At 36.9% G+C, this 23,029-nt stretch overlaps 1 protein-coding gene and 1 long non-coding RNA gene across 7 annotated transcripts; one reads left to right on the top strand and one right to left on the bottom strand.

Annotated features, from left to right (window-relative positions):
• Positions 1-1,375: 1,375 nt before the first annotated feature.
• Positions 1,376-2,921, top strand: YUC11 (Flavin-binding monooxygenase family protein). The gene is made up of 4 exons (XM_023670012.2): positions 1,376-2,050; positions 2,207-2,440; positions 2,547-2,669; positions 2,747-2,921. The coding sequence occupies exons 1-4, from the start codon at positions 1,439-1,441 to the stop codon at positions 2,915-2,917; spliced, it is 1,140 nt and encodes a 379-aa protein (XP_023525780.1). The 5' UTR covers positions 1,376-1,438; the 3' UTR covers positions 2,918-2,921.
• A 443-nt stretch (positions 2,922-3,364) lies between these two features.
• On the bottom strand, positions 3,365-9,991 carry LOC111789037 (uncharacterized). Of its 6 annotated transcripts, none has more exons than XR_015419933.1 (3): positions 9,937-9,991; positions 4,031-6,018; positions 3,365-3,540 (listed from the first exon to the last, which is right to left on the bottom strand). It is a non-coding gene; the product is annotated as an uncharacterized LOC111789037 (long non-coding RNA). The 6 variants fall into 6 exon arrangements; XR_015419934.1 differs by lacking the exon at positions 9,937-9,991 and adding an exon at positions 7,687-9,925; XR_015419932.1 differs by lacking the exon at positions 9,937-9,991 and having other exon boundaries at positions 4,031-5,418; positions 5,831-8,187.
• Between the last annotated feature and the right edge of the window lie 13,038 nt (positions 9,992-23,029).

Here is a 23,029-nt window from a genome sequence, read left to right on the forward strand (position 1 = left end):
ACTTGTATTCAAATAATTATAAATTGTGGATAAATGAAACTTTTTTTTTAAAATAATTTTTTCAAACAACTCAACCCGAACCCAACCAAAAAATAGAGGGTTGGGCTGGGTTACCAATCTAACCAACCCAAACTTTCGAATTAAGTAAAAAAAAAAAAATCCCTCTATCTATCCATATCGGGCAGTGTGCTAGTGAGGATTTTGTGTGCTCGAGCGGTTATAAATAGTATTAGAGTTTAAAAAAAAAAATCCATCTAGAGTTCATTGAGCTATTGTCTTTTGTGTTCTATGCATCTGAGACACTTAGTTTTAAAACCTCGTATTTTCTTCCACGTTAGACTTGCATGCCTAACGTGATGGCGCGAAATTCAAATGTGTATTGTTGTAGCATGGTGATGAGATCAAAGATAATCTAAACTAGTTCGTTTTTAGACAGTGACATCCGTAATCGACATTAATAAAAAAACTATGTAATAAATAATAAAATATGTTATATTTTAATCGGACTTGTTTAATTATATTTTTAATAGGTATTTGTAGTGTAACAACTGAGACCGCTAGCAAATATTGTCCTTTAAAAACTCTCCTTGAGGGCCCAACGTTCTCGCTGACACTCGTTCATTTCTCCAATCGATGTGGGACCCCCACCAAATCCACCTCCTTCGTGGTCCAGCGTCCTACCCGCTTTAAGGAATGACCTCTTTGCTGGCACATAGTCCAGTGTCTGGCTCTAATACCATCGGCCAAAGCCCACCGCTAGCAGATATTGTCTTCCTTGGATTTTCCCTTTCGAGCTTACCCTTAAGGTTTTTAAAACGCGTTGGTCAGCGAAAAATTTATTTATGTGGTGTTTCTTTCTCCTCCCCAACTCATATGAGATATGACAGAGTGAAATTATATTACTATTAAACTAAAAAAAACAATGAAAAAAAAAAAAAAAAAAAATCTTAAAGCTCTAACCCTAGACATGGAATTATCGTCATAATTGACTCATTTTAAGGTTTTTTTTTTTCCGACAATGTTAGATATTTATTTAAGCCCGACATGAGAACTAAATCTTTTTATAGTATAATTATTAATAAGTAATAAATTATAAATTTAATTTCGATAACAAAAAGGAAACTAATTAATTAAGATTCTTAAAAACAGATTTCCAAACCTATTCAACGATGATGTTTTTAGCAGTTGAACAACGTTGTTTAGGGATAAATCTATTTTAAGAAAACTACTTAAACCACAATTTTTTATTTTCTTCTTCAATTTTTATTTTTATTTTTATTTTTTTTATGGCTATTAATTATTGCGACAACCTAAATTTGATAATGTAACAAAATTTGTCTAATTTTCATAACATATATAAACACCCAAAGGTGTGTTAATTTTGATGGGCAAAGAGTAAGCCACACCCTCCATCCTAGAAGCCCTTAATTGTTTCGCCATGGAAGAAACGCAGGTGGTGATCGTGGGCGGTGGTCCAGCGGGGCTTGCGACGGCGGCATGCCTCAACCGTCTTTCGATACATAACATCGTACTCGAAAGAGACGATTGCTGCGCTTCTCTATGGCGAAAAAGGGCTTATGACAGGTTGAAGCTTCATTTAGCCAAACCCTATTGTCAACTTCCTTACATGCCATTCCCACACAATGCACCAACCTACATTTCCCGGTTGGATTTCATTGCTTATTTGGATAACTACATGTCGTGTTTTGGGATCGAACCGCGGTGTTGTCGGAGCGTGGAACGAGCTTGGTACGACAAGGTGGAGGGGAAGTGGATGGTGGTGGTGAATAACAAGGGTAGTGGTGTGGAAGAGAGGTATGTTTGTAGGTATCTCGTGGCTGCCAGTGGGGAGAATAGTGAGGGGTTTTTGCCGGATGTTCCTGGATTGAAGAGCTTCCATGGTGAGGTTTTGCATTCAAGTGGGTATGAGAATGGAGAGAGGTTTAGAGGTAAGGATGTTTTGGTTGTTGGATGTGGGAATTCTGGCATGGAGATTGCTTATGATTTGTCTAATTATGCTGCAAATACTTCCATCGTCGTTCGGAGTCCGGTAATAATCTCCTTTCTTCATGTTTTTCTTACCCGATTCATGAATCTTCGTTTAAACGGAGAATGACGGGGGAGTTATCATCCCAATTTGGTATCATTTGGGTTGAGTTATGAACTCTGAACGATCTAAAAATTAGTGTTTTATTGTGTCGGGCAGGTCCACGTGTTAACGAAAGACATCGTTCGGGTAGGGATGTTTTTATTGAAATATCTTCCATGCAAGGTTGTGGATCCAATCTGCATTAATCTTGCAAAGATGAAGTATGGAAATTCATCCAAGTATGGGATTCGTAGGCCAAAAGGAGGCCCTTTTCTTATCAAAGCCAAAACTGGTCGTTCCCCCACCATTGATGTTGGATGCATGAACAGAATCAAGAAAGGAGAGATCAAGGTACAAAGTTCTAACCTATTGATGATATCGTAACCCTAGTTAGTTCATCTCTCGTAAACGTTTTGGATTCAGATTACTTGGTTGATCAAATGTTATTTTGTTTCAGGTTCTTCCATCGATAACATGCGTAAACGAAGACCATGTGAGGTTTGCATACGGCATTGTGAATTACTTCGATGCGATAATTTTTGCGACGGGGTACAAGAGCACGGTGCTGAATTGGCTGGAGGTAAGGGGTGGTAAGTTGATGATTGAAAACATGAAATATGAAAAGGGTTTGAAGCAATTTTATGAAACATTTGATAGGATGAGAAGGGGCAGTTCAATGAGGAAGATGGGTTTCCAAAGCAAAGGCCACCAAATCATTGGAAGGGGGAAGATGGGTTGTACTGTGCAGGATTTGGAAAGCAAGGGTTGCTTGGGATTTCAAATGATGCACAGAACATCGCAAGGGATATAGCAACATTGGCAGCTTGAGATATCAACTTAATGTTCGACCTGTCATGCAGGGGTGGAGGTATTGTAATATTGTTATTTGGGAATATTTCCTATCATTAAATTGGATAATTGATTTTTCCATATTATGTGTTCATTTACTTTACAAACCAATTAATATCACAGTTTTGACATTATGTAAAATTATTGAGTGTATTAGAATATAAAATTAATCAAGTTTGTAAATCTTATTTTTTTTAAACTTATTTTAATGTTCAAATAAATCAATAGACTGAATCATTCAATAGACTTTTGCTAATTTTTTTTAAGTGTTTTTAAAACTTTTTATTTATTCACAATTCATAATTATTAATAGTTTACCGACAAATACAAATCAATCTATAATTATTTAAAAAAAAAAAAAAACAAATTTGTGGACAAGAATAAAAAAAAAGGGGGCTAAGAAAATATAGTTGGGTTAGATACTCATTACAAACCAAAATTAATTTATAAATTGAGCTACTACAAGTGGGCTAAGAAAATGTACAAATGTTTGTATATAATTAACAATTAACGACAAGAAGAACAATTGTTGTCAAAGTTGTTCTTTAATCCCTCAGACATCATTGTTATTTTCACAGAGGTTGGAGTGTTGTCTTGGTTTCCTGCCCATGATTGACTCTTCAGTGTTAGTACTCAAAGGAGATTTTTGTAGCATAAAATGTTTTCTAGGCATGATTGATTCTTGGTTTTCTGCCAGTTTATAAGAACATGGCAAAGAATAAATCATAGATCATTTGTGCATTTAAGTTGGCTAACTTGCTCGAAGGCAATTGTCACACAATCATAGCACGATCCGTAAAATTTTACCCTACCTAAAACTCGAGGCATTACACAGATGCTCACCCATGAGCTTTCCCTCGTGGGTCAAGGTAATGATCACACAAGCCAACAGGAAAACAACACACAAATCAAATAAATCCCTTGTGTGTGTGTGTGTGTGTGTGTGTGTGTGTGTGTGTGTTTGTGTGTGTGTGTGACTTCAAAAGGCAACAAACACATAGCAAAGACAGCGCTATTAGTATAATCTCCCAAAAGGAAGCATGCAAGGGCTCCAAAGGGCAAAGAGCGCAGAGTAAGGACATTGACTCATACCTTAGTTATCAAATGGGCGCTATACAATTAACACATTCCATTTGGGCAGATGCAAGAATCAATGAAGCTTTACCAGAGCACGCATAATTTGTGTAACCTAAAAGAAAATACACTTTAAGATACCGAAGACCTCATGGCCACAATCGAGCATCTAAGGCTTGAGAAAAGACATTGACTCGTACCTCAGTTATCAAATGGGCACTATACAACTATACAACTCACACATTCCCATTTAGGCAGATGCAATTACCATCACAGAGAGCACCAAGCAAACACTACGTCTACAATAAGGATAACAGGTAATGCATTAAAACCAAACACAGGATGACAATGCCCTCAGAACTCATAGCTTAATTCCTCATTGACAATGCTTGCATTTCATTCGCATACTAGCCTCTACTCATCTACAGCCACTATAAAAGAAAAGAAAGGAAATGGAAAGCGTATAATGTATATATATATATATGTATGTATGTATGTATGTGTTTGTAGAGTTTGAGAAAGAGAGAGAGAAAGAGTTATGGTTGAGGGCAAAGGCTAGTACTAGAAATCAATGCAAATGCTTCAGAGCACGAGTTTTTCCATCATCGGGCACAGGCAATTTCAAGATGCAAACACTAATCAATAATATGCAGATTCCTACACCTTAAATTGTTCTCTTTATCATTATCAACATTTCATAATTTAATAGCATAGCATATTTCATGCTTATTAACTTTCCTAATAAACTATCCCACAAAAGGCTGGCATTTACACCTTTTCTGTTCATATACCTTGACCATTGATGACTACAAAAAATAGGGTCACATGAAGTAATATAGGTGTCCTAGAACAGCTGGGAGTTTAGAGAAAAATTTTGAAGTAACTTATAAGGCAGAATATAAATCTAGTTAAAATTTCAAACAAAATTACAAAGTCATTAAGAAGAATTTTTTAAAAACGTGTTTTAATTGATAAACACAATTCACAAATACACTACTTCTGTAAAATCTGACTACAACATCAGTTACAGTTTCATGTAGATTAACCATTTCCAAGATGCCCTCAGATATCATAATCATACTTCATCATTTCTAGATGTATTTGATTTTCATTACTAGCCTCTGCACATCCTTAACCACTCACAAAAAAGAAGAAGAAAAAGAAGAAATCAGATATATGGATTATCAGATAGGCAGATAGATAGAGAGATAGAGAGAGATAGAGAGAGAGAGAGAGAGACACAGACAGACAGATTATGTGTGAGTTGGCTAATGGCAAAGGCTTATAATGAAGATCATTAGTATCTGCTCTAATCAGTGAATTCCATCATCGGGCAGATGAAACTTTTAAAGCAAAGCCAATTTCTTCATACAAAAAAGTCCAAATACCATACAATCAGCACATCTCTGAAAATACAATTCAAAGGAACCAACCTAATCAGAAGCGCATCCCACCCCGACCAATTTATATATATCTATATATATGCACATTAAAAAACAATTATAATAAGAAGAAAGAATACAGTAAAATAAGATTACAGTAAAATCTAGAAATCTTTATGACCATGAGTTCAAGCCAAACCCAATTTTATAATGTCAAATATTATGAAGTCAAGTGATTGTGTATGAGATTTGTCAAGACAAATGACTTTACACCCAATATAAAAGTCACGTATATTATCATATATTCATGTCTATAAATAGCGACAGCAAATCATGAATAAAAACAAAATATTGAAAACAAAAGGATAGAAGAATCACTAATTCAGAAAGAAACAAAGATTCAAAATTTATCATGATCCTGAACTTTCACCTTTACCTGTTTCGATCCATGTACTTGGGGAAAGAATGCTTTTAGGTCCTTATCATTAAATTTATGTCAGGCGTGAACGATTCGAGGTGCTACCATAACTTTAGAACCCAAAAGCTCTATATTGAATATCAGCCTCTTTAAATTGGCCATGTATAACCAGCCTATGTGACACTCTCCCACCTTGCTGCAATGACCTAAAAAAAACCAACTAATGAAGCTACAAGCATTCAAAAGAATGGACAACCCTTCTTAAAGATCACTTCAAAAGAAAAACCGAAAACTTATGCAACATATATATAAAATCTGGTATTGGAATTGGAAAAATGGTGGTCAACACTTATGTTAAACTACATAAAAATATTTAACAGCTGATATAAAAAAAAAAAAAAATTTATAATGCTTGCATATAAACCAGAATGGATTAAAAAAAAATTATATCAACGAGTGTCCAAGCCAACTCACATGCATCTCGACTAATTTCACCAAAACACCACCTAACTCTGTTACATTGGTTGATAAGAAACGCGTAAGATACTAAATCTTAGATAGGTGACCACCAATTCTCTTATTTCTCCCAGGCCTTTATGCCCACTAAGTCAACACATGATGGTTAGCCAAAATTGATTAAATTAAAAAAAAAAAATTGTCTCGAAATAAGATTTGGAGAACAAAAAATAACTTTATGCACAAGTTCCTTGCACTTCAAAATTAGATGTTTCAATATTTGATATCATTCTTGAAACTAAATCGTCACTTTAAAGTTAAATCGTGCAAACTGGGAAAGAAACTTAGTAAAACAATTCAGTGAACCTTTAAGATCAGAGTATGGGAAAATGCCCTCAGTCAAAATTGATTTTCATCACTACCTCTACACAGCAACAGCCACTATAATAATTTACCAAAAGAGAAGGCAAATATATTGGGAAAAGACAGATAGATTGGATGGGTTTGTGTTTGAAGAAAGAGAGAGAGTGAGAGAGAGAGAAAGAGAGTTGTGGATGAGGGCAAAGGCTTGTGATAAGAATCAACTTAACAACTCCAGAAATGAGTTTCTCCATCATTGGGCAGGTGCAATTTTCTGATGAACAGTGGAAAAATGCGAACATAGAGATCAATAATCAAGATACTAAAACAAGCAAAACAAAAATTTCAGATCACAGTTGTTAGATATGAGAATCATTTAGAAATTAGATCATTTAAAAGAAAACAATCCTATTTGCATGTACAAGATTAAAACGTTGAGAAACAAGCTAACTTAAAAAATTTAGTACAAAAACAGTAATACATCTAACAAATTTCTCATTCAATAGCATGCAACTCAACCAAAAAAAAAAAAAAGAAAAAAACGAACAAAAATGCTATCCTGAAATTAGAAAAACAAGTAATAATAAATAAAAAAACCGTGGCTATTTAATCCAAATGAATTATGACTGGATACTTCATAAAGAACAGTAAACAGATACGCTTCAAATGCATATACTGCAAATGAACAATGATGAACATATAAATTAAACAAATGACTAGAAACAAAATCAAGTTTAGAGGGATCAGATTCAGCATCCTAAGCATCACTCACCTCACACATATAATTCGTAATACCTCCAAACAGATTTACTAAATCCTAATCAACAGCATAAAACAAACAAATATAAGCAAATCTAGGTAGGACTTGCCATTAAGCCAGGACCCAGTTAATAAAAACAAAAGAAAATCCAAAACATGAATGATCGACACATTGACAACTGAAACTAACCCATTTTAGGCAAACCCCAACAAAAACAAAAACCATTAAAATAACCAGAGTGCTTAGTACTATGAAATCTGGACATGCAAGGGAGAAAAAAGAAATGAAATTAACGCACACCCACAAAGACTCTGGGTGAAATAGTTGAGATCAACTCCATAAATAAGAGAAGCCCTCAGCCCTAATAGCGTAAACTAAATCATCCATGGAATAGACGAAATGGGGTTCACGAAAATCCCTTAGTAAATGCCAGAAGGCAGTGAAGGGGGGAGTAAAGGGTGATTAACGATGAACAGAGGGGACAGCAAGAGATTAACAAGGGGTATGTTTGCCAAAAATGGGGGAAATTGAGTTGTTTGTCTTATCTCTCCGGACTGCCACGACTAGATTAATCGAGGAAGGGAAACTAAAGGAAGCCCCAAGAAACGATGGAAGAGAGGAACAAAATACATAAATATGGCTTTTGAAGGGTCAGATAGAACTGTGCTATCATAGCACCGGAGCCTCGGGTTCGCAGCCGAGTTAAAGTAAAAAATGCTACTTTTCGTACCTCAAACAGTGTTCAAATATATATCTTTTTTATTCGTCTTTGAACCTAATATATTTAACGATATTATTGAAATTTTTGGTATGAAAAACGCAAAAAATTACACTGATATTCTGAGATATAATAGAATTTGGTTTCATTATTGAATTTTTTATGCTGATTAACTCTTTCCCCATTTTTTACTCACCAATTTGGCCATCCATCAACTTTCCATAAATTACCTTTATTAGGTATAATAAATGAAAAATATTTGAATTAAATGTTAAAAACAATATTCATATATCAAACCGAATCTGCATTTTATCAAGGTTACTGACATTTAGAATTCGAAACTACGGATTTCTCTTTTTGTTTACAGCTCAAAATCTACTGAAAAATTAAGCTTTTCTTCCTTCACCAACATTTCCCTACGACTAACACACAATTTTCTTCAAAATTTTAAGAGTTTTTTTCTTTGTCCCTAAATTTTTCTTAAGTAAAACTATATATATTGCAACTCAAAATACTATTAAAAAGGTATCAGTATCATATAATTATCGATTGATTGTTCTTTTGAAGCCAAATCTGAAGATAGGCGAATTCCAATCCCATTTCCATTTGTTTTGCAATCAATGTTGTAAAAAGAACATAACATTGTCATCCTTTTTCTCAGATTTTGGATGGGCAAAGCTCCTCTCTCTTCCATGGATTTGCAAGGCCTCTTAATTGTTAAAAATAGGTATTCCAGACAATGAATTTAATTATAAGAAACGTATAGCTATGCATACAGCTGAAAGCAGATGGTAAAACATTTGACCATGAAGAATTTGAGGGGAGTGATGATGAAATCCATTGTCATTGATGAGATAAATTCGAAAAACTACAACATTATGAAGATTTAAAAAACAAAAGCATCAATCAAAAGGAGATAAGACTTAGCAAGGGTCAGAATCACAGAAACTAAAGGGATTATGCAGAAGTATAAGGTTTTTGATTATGAATTTGGAGAAATAAATTTTCTTATAAATTAGAAATCACAAACAAACATGGGAATACATAGTTTATGAGTAGGACGATTCAAAGGAAGGAAACAGAGTCTGCAAAAGAAACAGGAAACAACAGAACCAAACAACAGACAACAAACTAGAAAACATATTAAGCAACAAGCAAGACAAAGATACTAACTTCTAAATTGTAGAAAAAAATAATTTCAAATGGGTTGAATTAATCTGCTTCCAAGGCTGCATTTTTACAAGAAATACAGTAAGAAACTGCCCCAAATCCAATGCAAATACCAATCATATTCCACAAGTTGCCCTAAATTCTCGAAGTCGGTATAGAATCCAAGGAAACAAGCAATACAATAAAATAACAACAACAAAGCTTGAAACAAAGAAAAAATAAATTTAGGAAACAAAAAGAATTGAGCTGCATTCAAGAAAGCAGTTAGAATCAAAGCCCTCAGATCTCATAGCTTTAATGAATCACGCACGGCATAAAGCAAACGACATTCGTTCATCAAAAGCCTTTACCAGTAGTGACGTGTGTGGAATTATATGTATGGAAAGAACGAATGAGGAGGTGATGATGGAGATGGAGATAAGCAAAGGCTAATGACGAACTAAGCCATCTGCAGCCGCTCAATAAACAATGTTTTCCATCATTGGGCATAATTGAAGTTACCAATCTTACGCAGCAAGTAAACAAGAAAAATAAAACAAAACCCTAAGAATCCATAGCCACAATCAACAAACATAAAGAAACCAAACAGAGGAAGACGACGGCAAAACACAAAAGCTTAGAAGGACGGAATACAGAAGATTTAGGGCAAGTCGCTTTAACCTGGATTTTATAGAGAGCTCTGCGATGGATTTTGCTGTGAACTGCCCACTGCGAGATTGGCGGCGGAGAAACCTGCTGAAAAGCCCTAGTATGCAACAGAGATGAAATGAAGGCCCAAATCATAGATATGGGCCTGGGCTTGGGCCTGGGCTTGGGCCTGTGAGCTTAAAACATTTGGCCCAAAACTACAGAAATTCCTGTATTTATTTTAGACTAGTTTCCAACGTTCTATGTTATAATTATTTTTCATGAATATTTATATTATTTGACTGATGGTAAGTTATCTATTTATAATCAAATAAATTAGGAGGATATAAAAAGAGTAATAAATAGAAAAATAATATATGGAAAGATACCTATGGTAAGAAGACAAATATTTATATATTCACCTATAATAAAATATCAAATATGATATATATGGTAAACTATAATTTAGTATTAAATATCTTTGACACCCCTGCAAGCTGACCATAAAATTTGAACGAATGTGAAGCTTGGATCTAAAAAATTCAAAGAGAGGTCGAGAAACACTTTTCGTGAAAATGTCAACAACCTGGTTCGGAGGAGGCGTAGAGAAACACTTTCTTGCCCATCGAAAATTGTAGAGGGATCGACACTCAGCGGCGATGCTACCTTGGCTTCGGCGAGAATATGTCTAACCCATGAAGAGGGATCGTCGCTCAACGACGATGCTGCCTTGGCTCTGGCGAGAATATGTCTAACCCAAGAAGTAGAAGGGAGAAACTTAGAGCAAGGGACAAAGACAATGCTGAAGTCAGAAGAGTCACCACATTGGGCGAAGGAGCCAATTTTGGTGAGAAGGGCGACGGCGACTTGGTTGGCGAAGAGGCCAGTGCGGCGTCCAGATTCAAAAGGTAAATCTCTGCAAAAGGTCGATAGGTTTCTCGAGATTTTGTATATTTTCGATGGGAACGCTATGAGGATTCTGAAGTTAGGGTTTTTGTGAAGGATGAAGAGCCGATTGAGAAGAAAATTAGAGAGGTTATGTTGGCTAAGGGGAAACCAATTGTGTTGGAGAAGGTGAGGTTGTATGTACAGAATATGGCGAAGGGTGATTTGAAGGTCAAAAGGGTGGAGTTGAAGAGTAATCAATTGACTTCGCTTGTGGCAGCCATGGAGACTGCATCTGCGGCGTCAAAGCCAGCAATGGTGGTAGGAAAGAATAATAGAGGATTCAAAAGCCATTGAAAAAAAAAAAGGATCAGGGTTGTTAAACGGAAAGGGCTATGATACCATGACAATGTTTGTTTAATCTACTGCACCTAAATGATGTGAAAGTTATCTATTTATAATCAAATAAATTACTAGGACATGGAAAGAGTAATAAATGAAAACAACAGTACGTCTAACCAATTCTAATTTAGAAAATTAGAATTAATGATAATTTAAAAACTGGTTGGGCTCGATTGAAGTAAGACATACTAAACTAGTTCTTATTCAAATGTCGTCCCAAAAGCTTGTTGGGTCAGTTGGAAACTAGTCTAAAACTCTAACAAAAGGGCTGCAACGATCATATCACAATTTGAAAACAAATAAAACGAACCAATTCAATGGATGTTACCAAAAATGGCTCGGGCATCTGTTGGATTGATTGGGTCTCACAAGCAACATTCAACCTGCCCACAAAAACGTGTCAGAGTGAGAGGAAATGCGCTGACGCAGGCCTAAATTCATTGCTGCCGGTCTAAACGTGTCGCTGCCCACGCTGGAGCGCCTGTAGAATGGGTCACGTCGTGTTCTAGATAGGGTCTTGTCGGCGTTCTCGCGCAAGCATACTCACACGTTGATGGTGCTGTCAAAGCCGCACGCCTAGGTGTTGCCCTCGATCAAAAGACAAGATTATAGATATTATCTCTATTAATACAAACTATTCTAAAAAATTCGAAGAAAGAATTTAACCTTTTTTTAATTTTTGGGTTAATAAGTTATAATATCTAGGCTAAAGGTAGATCAAAATAAGATCGTAGAACACGATTGAAGCGCTTGAATTTCATTAAAACGATTAAATGTCATGTGACTAAAAGAAGTGTAGGGCATTGATTTTCCAAAGAGGGTAAGTGGTAGCTAAAGAAGATGGCTTGAATTAGTATGTTGATCTCAAAGAATGTGATTAAAATATATAAGGGAATATAGTAATGATTTCCCAAAAAGCATATAAATTAGGTGCATAGGAAAATGAAAAAGTGTTTGATTTGGAATCCTTAGTGCTTGATGCATTATGCTCTTTAGCCATGGGATTATCCTCTAAAAAGGTGGTTTAATTAATTAATGAACCTAACTTTACCCTATCCCTTCATAGTGCTTTTCCAATTAGATTCTCCTACGATTGAAAACAAAGTTTGATTTCGTGGTCAAATATTTGCCAAATGTAATAAACAAATATTAAATGGTTAGCATGATATATATAGAAATTTCAAATCGTTATAGAACATGTTCACTATCGTCTAAAAAGTATACAAACATCTAATACTTTAGTTGTGCAAAAAAGGTTATGATCGAGATAGAAATAACAAAAAAGAGAAGATGTAAGGAGAAATATACACGGGGACACCGAGATAGAAAACTCTATGTCATCTAGGGTTGTCTGTATCAGTGGACGACTTATTGTTGCTCTGACTCACACTTGTGTATAACGCTTCTTCCTCACCCTTCATTCAAGATTCTTCAATGATGGACTCCAAATTTAGTTAAGTAATTTTCTGACAGATCGACTTGATCCTATGAAAGTATTGTGCAATTGTTTTGTCATGTTGTAAGATTGATGAGAGCTTGTTCTCTTGAAGTTGTAGTCTCGTATCGTTCTTCTTTAAGAAAAGTGTCACGAACATGTCTCATGCTTCTTTCGGTTTCTTGTGATCTTGAATGTTCTCTAGCCTCTCTTCTTCAACTGTGGTTTTCAAGGAAAACATTACCTTGCCTTCTTTTATTCTCCATTTGTGCAAGGTATCATTAAGATTTCCTCAAGTGGCACAATTTAGCTTCTGCTAACGACCTCCTAAAAGTCTTGTCTATATAGATAAGACAGCATGCATGTTGCTCACGTATTGTAGTTGTTGAGTTTCTTGATTCTTTCGATGACTTGGAGATCACCCATTGTGTTGACAATACCTGTAACGACCCTAAATTTCCACATACTCAGAGTCGCTATTAGTGTCTCATGCTCATCTCTAATGCGGAAATATAACTCTTACATGAATATAATTTATAACTTAAACTTTGAAAAATGCTTAAAACTTCTTCTTCTTTGGAAAACACAGCCATGGTCTTACGCGTTTAAATACGAAATACTAAAATTTAGAGAAAATAAAAATAAATACAAAATAATTTAAAACAATGAAATGCAAAAACACTTATTCTAACTTAAGACTAGAATTTAAATATGAGTCTACCCCATGCACGTGCTACAGTCTCTGCTCGCGATGCCGCCGTTCTCCATACAAGTGCGCGTTGCCTTTATTTGAAAAATGATGTGGCACATGGCCCAAGTATTTCGAAGAATACTCAGTAAGTGGCCCCACTATAAGCGGCCATGCAAATGCAAACATATGCAATCATGATTTAGGGACCTATCTCTAATCATCATAAGGGTGGCCTCCAGTCTCGGACAAATTGGATATATAGTACTTCACTACACACGATTCACACGTGTGAGTGTGAATCCCCAGGGTGCTCGCACACCCCCTGGACCCTCTGGTCAAGCTAATCTGTAGCGGCGTTTGGAGGTTAGCGGAACTTCATAGTGTCATGCGTCTCATGAACACCCTCATCTGTGCACATTGGCACTCACGCGCATTCGCACTCATCATCATACTGTGCACGTCCGCACTCATCATATCTAGGGGAAATAGCTCTATGCTTATGAACATACAATATGCATGAGGTCCCTCTAAATCCATCATAATGTCTCTTTCTAACACAACCCTCTAGTCTCATCTCTTTGTTACTCTAGGTAACACATACTCGTGGATATTTATATTAATATCATTTTCATGCTCTTAGGGTTGTGACATGGAAATCAACCCAAGGGAAAGTATGTAACGGATTACCTTGATGATCAAGATCAAGAGTAAAGAAACTTGTGATTCGAATAACTCCACAAGAGGTTTGATCAATACCACTTGAATGATTCTACATGCAAGTTCTAAACACAAAAATTTGCAAAGAAAGTTTAGCTCTCAACAAAGCGAAAATAGAAATTATATTCTTAATTCCAAAATCTCATGTCTAATCAAAGAAAAGAAGACTTTATATAGCCTTTACAACCTTAACCTATGTCATACATAACTCCCAAATTAAATGGGCTAGTAAATGAGAAATACCCATAACCTCCGTATTAAAATGGCTAGTTAATGGTGGAATATAGTAACCTGTTTGGATTACAATATAACCTTTAACTCCTATATTTAAAACTAGCTTAAATATGACAAACAAAAAGTTAAACTATAATTAAATAATGCAATGAATAAAATGTGCTTATTAGTCATCCTTGGACTAGTTTCATAAATTCAGTGGAGTTCATTAAATGCAACTTAAAGTGCATTTAATTCATCTCTTTCTTGAAGCTCAACTTTGCACAACATATAAGGGAGGTTTCCAGCGTCTTCTAGAATTTCCTTTGATGATCTCACCATAGCTTGAATATAACTGTATAAGGTTTGTTGTAGCTTCTTGGTTCTCGTCCTTGTAATTGGACCTTGAGGTATGGAAATTCCTTGGTCGTGGTTCATATCAGGTTGTGTCCTATGTTGATCTAACGACATGATGCAATATGACACTCATCATCATATAGCATGCTCAATATGGAAAACATCATCATATTAAGGTAAACGTCACACAATCACCATACTCATCATATTGCCATAAAGTGCATCAAGCATATCAAGTACGTCATTCATCAAAATATATATATATACTACGCACATCATCAAGCATCATAACTCATACATAATCATAACTCATACATCGTCATAACTCATACATCATCACATACTATCATACGACATCGTACGACACAGTTCATACATCATCATAATTCATATAATTTTTAGTCTATCCTATAGTAAGCCACTTATCTGGTTGGCCTTAGCCGAAGTATTCCCTTATTTAATTAACGTAAGCTCTCGTTCCTTGGGAGCTGCTCTAAAGGTTGTCGGGGTTCACCTCATATCGCACCGTTCGTCACCTTTCGTACAAGTATTTCACATTTTAATTAATAATCCAACTAACAATGTGAAATACGGCTCTAAAACGGTCTCAGTAAAAATCGAATTCCACGTTGTCATTGTTTCTAAATTTTGTCGCATAGTAAAACTTAAATTAAAAACATGTCAATCTTATTTCATGGTGCTTGAATCATTCAATCCAACTATAATTTGTTATAATATCATATTCTCTCGATACAAAATAATAATAATTTCTCACCTCTTCCTTTTTCCTTTTCTATGCTGTACCAATCTATTTCTCTTGTCTCTCTATTTTTTTTTCCTTTCCTACAAAGGACCGTGCAATTATAAGTCATTTTTCAATCAATTCTATTTTCTTCTCTTTCCTATAAATGACTATCCAATTAACAAAAGCATGTTTTTTCTCTTTCCTAAAAGTGACTATCCGGGTATCAATTTTCAATCAATTCTAATTTTTCTGCTAGAAAATGAAGATGCAATTTACCGAAGTCATTTTCAATCAATTTTGATTTTATGTCAGATATCTAAAATCTAAATAATTACATAAGATATAAGAAAAGATATCTAATTAAGATAACTTTTCTATCCATTTCCAAAATATAAAAGAAAAGACATCTAACTTACCTATACTTTTCTTCTCTCTTTCCTCTTTCATTCCCCGTTAAATCTGCTTGAAGCCAAGCCATTTCTTATTTTTCGTTCTCGCATTTTTTCTCTTCTCAAAATCTTTTTTTTTTTTTTTTTTTTTTTTTCAAATCATTTTGAGGTTGTAGGAGGGGTAAAGATATTTGGGTGAAGGTGGAGAGAGACTATCATTTATTTATTTATTTTTAAATTATTATTATTATTATTATTATTATTATTTATTTATTTATTAAAAAAATTTCGATCGTTACATTATACACCCCTAAAAAAAACTTTCGTGCTCAAAAGTCTCAAACTCTTATTTCGTCCTCATGCTCTCACGTAACTTCTTCGGTGTGGTGGTTCTACCACAACATCTTAATGAATGCAATGTCCCTATTGCGTAGCACTTTCACTTCGTGAGCTAGGTTCCTTATGGGTTTTTCCTCATTACTCAAATCTTCATTGAGCTAAAGGGGCTCGTAGTCTATTACGTGGATGAGGTTCATCATGTATTTCTTTAGTATCGACTTGTGAAACACATCGTGTACTCCTGAGAGGGAGGGAGGAGTAGGGCTAACTTATACGCTACTAGACCGATCCGCTAGAGAATCTCGAATGGTCCGATAAATCTAGGACTTAACTTGCCCTTACGTCCAAACCTCATGACATCTTCCATGGGTGTCAATCTCAAACTCTAAGCTTCTAGGCCTTATATCAGAGTAATTTTTCTGTCTACTTTGAGCGGTACGCATCCTCGCTCGGATTTTTTAGGATAGCCTCATTGGTGACTCAGACCAGCCCGGGTCCTACTAGCTCTCTCTCACCTACTTCGTCCCAACATAGTGGGGACCTGCACCGTTTTTCATACAGGACCTCGAATGGTGTCATTCAAATAGTGGCTTGAAAACGCAACTTCCCTTAAAGCCTATTACGCAAGTGCGTAGCGTGTCCTCTAAGATTTGGTTTAGGCGGCTCCAATTGTCCATCTGTTTTGGGGTGGAAGGCGGTGCAAAATCGAGCTAAGTACCCAACGCTTTTTGAAGTCCGCGTCAAAATGCTGACATAAAGCGTGGATCTCGACCGACACTATAGACACTCGAACTCCATGTAGTCTTACTATTTCTTTCACAGACAGTTGCGCCCCGTTATCAACTGTATATGTGGCTATCCCTGGTAAGAAGTGTGCCGACTTGGTCAACCTATCGACAATTACCCAGATCACTGTATAGCCTTTAAGCGTTTTGGGTAATACTACTAAGAAGTCCATTGCTATTTTCTCCCACTTCCACTCCGGTATACTTAGGGGCTGTAACATCCCTGTTGTCTTTTGTTTAGGAGCTTTCACTTGTTGCCAAACTAAGCACTTGCTCACAAACTCGACCACATCCCTCTTTATGCTCTTCAACTAGAAATGTTGTTTTAAATCTTGGTACATCTTAGTACCTCCTGGATGCATGGAAAATGGCGAGTTGTGAGCTTCCGTCAGTATCTCTTTCCTTAACTCCTCTATTGCCAGGATACATAGGCGTCCTTGATATAATAGTCCTTCATCTAAGGACTTCAAGAATCCGTCTATCGGACTTTCGTCTAGCTGGCCTAGGATTTTCTGTAAGTTAGGATCCTCTCATTGGAAGGTAATAATTCTCTGCCTAACCGTAGGTTGCACTGTGAGTCTGGCCAGCTGTGCTATGACTCTCTCGGTCACTACAACTATGTTGGCTCGCTCGAATTCTCTTTGTACCCTTACTTCCTTTGTAATGAGCGTCGCAGAGTGGGCCATTTTTTTACTTAAAGCGTCTGCGACCACGTTTTCTTTTTCAGGGTGGTACTGGATATCTACATCGTAGTCCTTCACCAATTCTAGCCACCTCCTCTGCCTCATATTTAACTCATTCTGGGTGAAGAAATATTTAAACTCTTGTGGTCGGTAAAAATTTGAGTTCTCTCCGTACAGGTAATGTTGCCATATTTTCAGCGTGAACACTCCAGCGGCCAACTCCAGGTCGTGGGTAGGGTAATTCTTTTCGTATTCTTTTAGTTGACGGGACGCGTATGCAAAAACTTTACCGTGTTGCATTAACACACATCCTAGTCCCTTCTTGGATGCGTCACTATATATTACATACCCTTTTGAGCTCTCGGGTATTGTGAGTACTGGGGCGGTTACCGATCTCTCTTTTAAGTTCTAGAAGCTTGCCTCACAAACATCATTCCATTTAAATGGTACCCATTTTCTCGTTAACTGTGTCAAAGGCGAGGCTATCCTAGCGAAGTCTTGCATGAACCTTCGATAATATCCCGTTAGTCCCAAGAAACTCCGTACTGATGTTACTGTAGTTGGACGTTTCCACTTTGTGACCGCTTTAACCTTAGTAGGATCTATGGATACTCTATCCTTTGACACCACGTGTTTCAGGAAAGAGACTTGTCGTAACCAAAATTCGCACTTTGAGAACTTAGCGTACAACTTGTTCTCTCTTAGGGAGGGTGGCTAGGACTTTTCAGAGGTGTTCCGGGTGTTCCATGTCTGTTTTCGAGTACACTAGGATGTCATCAATGAGCACGATCACAAAAGTGTCTAGACAGTCCTTAAACACTCGGTTCATTAACTCCATTAACACAACTGGGGCATTGGTGAGGCCAAATGACATCATTACGAACTCGTAGTGATCGTACCTTGTCCTAAATGCAGTCTTTGGTACGTCTTTTTCTTTACTCTTTATTTAATGGTAACCTGACCGCAGATCTATCTTAGAAAATATCGTTGCCTCTCTTAGTTGATCGAATAAGTCTTCTAGTCTAGGCAAAGAGTATTTGTTCTTTATGGTTCTCTTGTTTAGCTCTCTGTAACCGATGCACAGACGCATCGATCCCTCATTCTTCTTAATCAAACAACACTGGCACACCCCATGGGGATACGCTAGGTCGAATGAACCCTTTATCTAGCAAGTCTTGTAACCGTGCCTTAAGTTCCTTCAACTATGTTGGCGCCATACAATAGGGTTCTTTGGAAATAGGCCTAGTTCCTGGCTCGAGTTCGATGACAACGTCAACCGCTCAGGAAAGGGGTATTCCAAGTAGGTCGTCCGAAAATACATTCGAGAACTCGTTTACTATTGGCACATTTTCTAGGGTCTTTTCTTTTCCTCTTACGTTTACTACACATGTTAATATTGTCCAACTGCCTTGTTGGACTAACCTCTTTGGTTTCATCATCATGACTACCTTTGGGGTAGCCCCGATACTTGTGCCATTAAATTTAAAGCTAGGTCCAACCAGTGGTGAGAATATCACTTTTTTTTTTTTTTTTTTTTTTTTTTTTTTTTTTTTTTTTGCGACAGTCTATACTAGCACGGTTTGAAGCTAGTCAATCCATGCCTAGTATTACGTCGAAGTCGATCATCTTTACTACTATTAGGTCTACGCTTAGAGTTTGGTCAGCTGCTATTACTTGGTCATTCTTTACTCTATCCTTAGTTACTAGGTCTACCTCGCAGGGGTGCTTGCCGACCATACATGCAATAAGGGTTCTAATTCAAACTCTGTCTCTGATCCTTCTCAAGGTGGACTCTCTTCAGCCTCACCTCGTCCTCTACCTCTAATAGGAGGTCGTCCCCTTCCCTGTCTTACTCTTTCGCGTGATCTAGGTAGCATGGTTTTACAAACCAAGATAGCATCTCTTAAGTCTAAGGCTCATTACTTATGAACTTATGCTATACATCACATATACTAAGTTCACATCATACTGCAAACAAAATCACAAAGCATGCAACACATCACATCATACTCTTAAATAAGTACGTGAAATATCACACCACTTTCTGTAATATTAACATAATAATGCATGCGAGTTCGAAAGCGTTTCTCTTTTCTTATCTTGTGCAAGGCGTACCTGACGGTGACAGGGCATCGACGTTGGGACCATGGAACGTGCGAAGTCTACATCGTAGGCTAGTCTACAGAATCTAAAACCTAGAGCATGCACTACTCACGACACAATACCAAACAAACTTTTTCGATACAAAACTTGCAGAGTTATGCACTACTCACGAAACAAAGAAACTCACTAATAATCTCAAGAAATTGTTTCTGATATGGAAGATCAGACATAGATGCAACCCACATTATACTAAGAATTTTAAGAGACTTAAAAATTTATACCAACATCGCTCTGATACCAAGTTGTTGAACAAAACTCTTTTGTTAGAAACACTCACACTTTTATTAAAATCAATCGAGAAGAGATTACAAGATACTCTGTATTGTTGAGATTAAAAACTTAATAGGGTGGTGTGGTATTTACAGCAAAGGCTAAACAACTTCTACCACATTTATTCCTAAAATATTGAAATATTTATTCCTAATATACGGATATTTTTGTTCCTCAAATACCCAATTCTTTTTTTTATTCTTAAATACGTAGACAATTGACTCATACAATTAATTGAGTTAGACTCTATTAGGTTAGTGATGATATTTTAACATCTAGTTCTTAAACGTTAGTTTTAAAACCATTTGTTTTATAGAATTGAAATCATGATTGGACCTTGCTTTCATATATAGTTAGGTTGTTACTATTTTTTTCGTGTCAATACAGGGGTGTGTGTTTATTCATCACAATCATGTCTATAGGGGTGTGTGTTTATTCATCACAATCATGTCTATACCCGCTAGGACTAAAAGACCCCAAAATATATTAGGAGGATGTGACTAGTCGTTAGTTCTTTCTACTCGAGTTATATGTTATTAAAGTTATGGTTGTTGCTTATTAGTTTTTAGCCTATAATATTGCTTCCTTACAAATTATTTCTAACGCATTTCTCACTCACATTTTCTTAAATGTGTTCTCACAAACGTGACTCGAAGCTCGCTATACATCTTACGATTTTCACACGACTAAGTTATAACGGCCCAAGCCCACCGCTAGCAGATATTATCCTCTTTGGGCTTTTCCTCTCCAGCTTCCCCTCAAGGCTTTAAAACGCGTCTGCTAGAGAAAGGTTTCCACACCTTTATAAAAGGTATTTCGTTCTCCTCCCCAACCAATGGGGGATATCACAATCCACCCCCTTCAGGGCCCAGCATCCTCGCTAGCACTCGTTTCTTTCTCCAATCAATGTGGGACCACCACCAAATCCACCCCCCTTCGGGGCCCAGCATCTTTACTGTCACACCACCTCGTGTCTACCCTCCTTCGGGGAACAGCCTCCTCGCTGGCACATAGTCCGGTGTCTGGCTCTGATACCATTTGTAAAGTAATAAAAAAAAAAGAAACCGTAGGAAGCCATTGTTGCTGGGGCTCGATCTGGAGAACATGTGTTGGAAGCAACCTATCAACATTTGACACGTGTCGTGTTTGGAGAGCTAATTTTCCTTTGGCCGCGCATATTGTACCTACAGGTGAAGCCGCGTGTGTCCCCTTATCCAGCTTGCGCTCAAGGCCCATGAGGCGTGACCTACCAAAAAAACTTCAGAAATTTTGGGACTCCTAACAGTCATAAAAGCTAGCTTTGGAAAGCACGTGTCATCCAAGTAAATAACCACATAAAGTTTAGGCAAGTAATACTTGTAGGGATCGCTAGGATGTGCTAGCATTCGAGCATTCCTTAGATCGTTAGAAAGTACATTTTTAGGACTTCAAAAGGTAATTATTGGATGGGTATGTATTTTATGTATAGTTAAGAAAATTACTATTACGCCCCTAGAGATAAGTAAACTATGTAAGAAGTAAAAAATTACCAAACTGCCCCTATGATGAGATTTGTCATGTATACTATTTTAATTGTTTTCCGTTGTGGTAGAAAGAAGAATGGACTATTTTGATTTGTACTTCGGGCAGTTGATGAATATTATCTCCCTGTTGAGCTTGTATGTTTGCATGATATAGTATGTTTAGCTCCGAGTTATTGATTGTGTGTTTTTCCTATAAAGTGAATTTATCTGCACAAGGCTAGAACTAGGGCGCTAGAGTTAGGTTGGCTAGACGATGACTTAGGTCAGGAAGCCTCTAACATATTGAGCACCTTAGGATTGTGAGCAGCAGTCAGTGGGTCTAGACCCTAGTGCTCTCAGACTAAGAAAGACTCAAAGAGTCAAAACAAAGTACCCTAGAGCCAAAAGTCATCGATAAGCCACCTAACTGCCTTAGAAATCCAATTGGCCTCTTCAGCTCCTATATATGACCAAGATGACTTTTAGAATATGCATATCATGCTCATGGTAATCGATGAGATACTCTCCCTAGTAAAGCATGCACCATAAACCAAGCTAAGTTTAGGGTACTACAGCTATAGCAGTTTACATGTTGACTCAAGTCAATACGTTTCTAGTAAACACTTCACCTTAGGATTGTGAGCAGACCTGTGTGTACTCAAAGGATGGATTAGCTCGAGGAGTTGGTCTTAGATGTCCTAGAAATAAGATACAAGTTTTAAACAGCCTAGATGTCTCTAAGAACCTACTAGACATCCACAAAATCCAAAAATAAGAAAGGTAGTTCTTCAAGTTGTTAGTAGTATGCATGGTGTCATCAGTTTAACGGTGCTACAGCTAGCTCATAAGTTTACTAGTACTATTGAGCTAGGCCTAAACCGGTTAGAGTAGTCTGCCAAGGCGACTAGTGGCCCTACCTTGTGGAAATGTTGCGACAGTAAACGCGCCCTGAGTTGGGGCATAGTACTATGTAGGTTGACTCAGTAACTGGCCAGCACATAGGGTCATACCTCTCAAGGTGAGTTTATGGTTCTGTGGAAGTGTTTGTCAGATAGCCCTTCCATGGATGACAATTAGGCTAGCAATCATCATATCGTCCCATTAGTAGTTTTATGAAGTAGTGCCTCAATCCAAGACGCGTAATATTCACTACGTGAGCGTAATAAGCTACCAAGTCTAAGAAGAGAAAAGTAGATTATCCCAAATATGAGATTTTTTGTCCATAAGACGTATGACGCCAAAAAGGATGAACCACTTCCTCTGAACCCAAAGTGGGTATGTGAGTAACTAAAGTATCGCTTAGAATTTCAAGGCACCGAGATACTTCGATAGCAATAGAGACTAGATCCGAATTTCCTTGAGCCTAGAGTAAAGCTCGTGGATACCTACTAGGATATGAATGTAAGGAAAGCCTACAAGTAGGTTACTTACTGAATATTTTTATACTCACCGTTTTCTCTTTTCTTTTTTCAATTGTTCACAGGCCATCGATCGAGGTGGAGAAGCGTTCGAGGATTATGCGGTAACGGAAGGGTTATTCACAAGTGTAA

The sequence above is a fragment of the Cucurbita pepo genome, chromosome 2, assembly GCF_057944985.1.
Source record: "Cucurbita pepo subsp. pepo isolate OVF chromosome 2, ASM5794498v1, whole genome shotgun sequence".
NCBI lineage: Eukaryota > Viridiplantae > Streptophyta > Magnoliopsida > Cucurbitales > Cucurbitaceae > Cucurbita > Cucurbita pepo.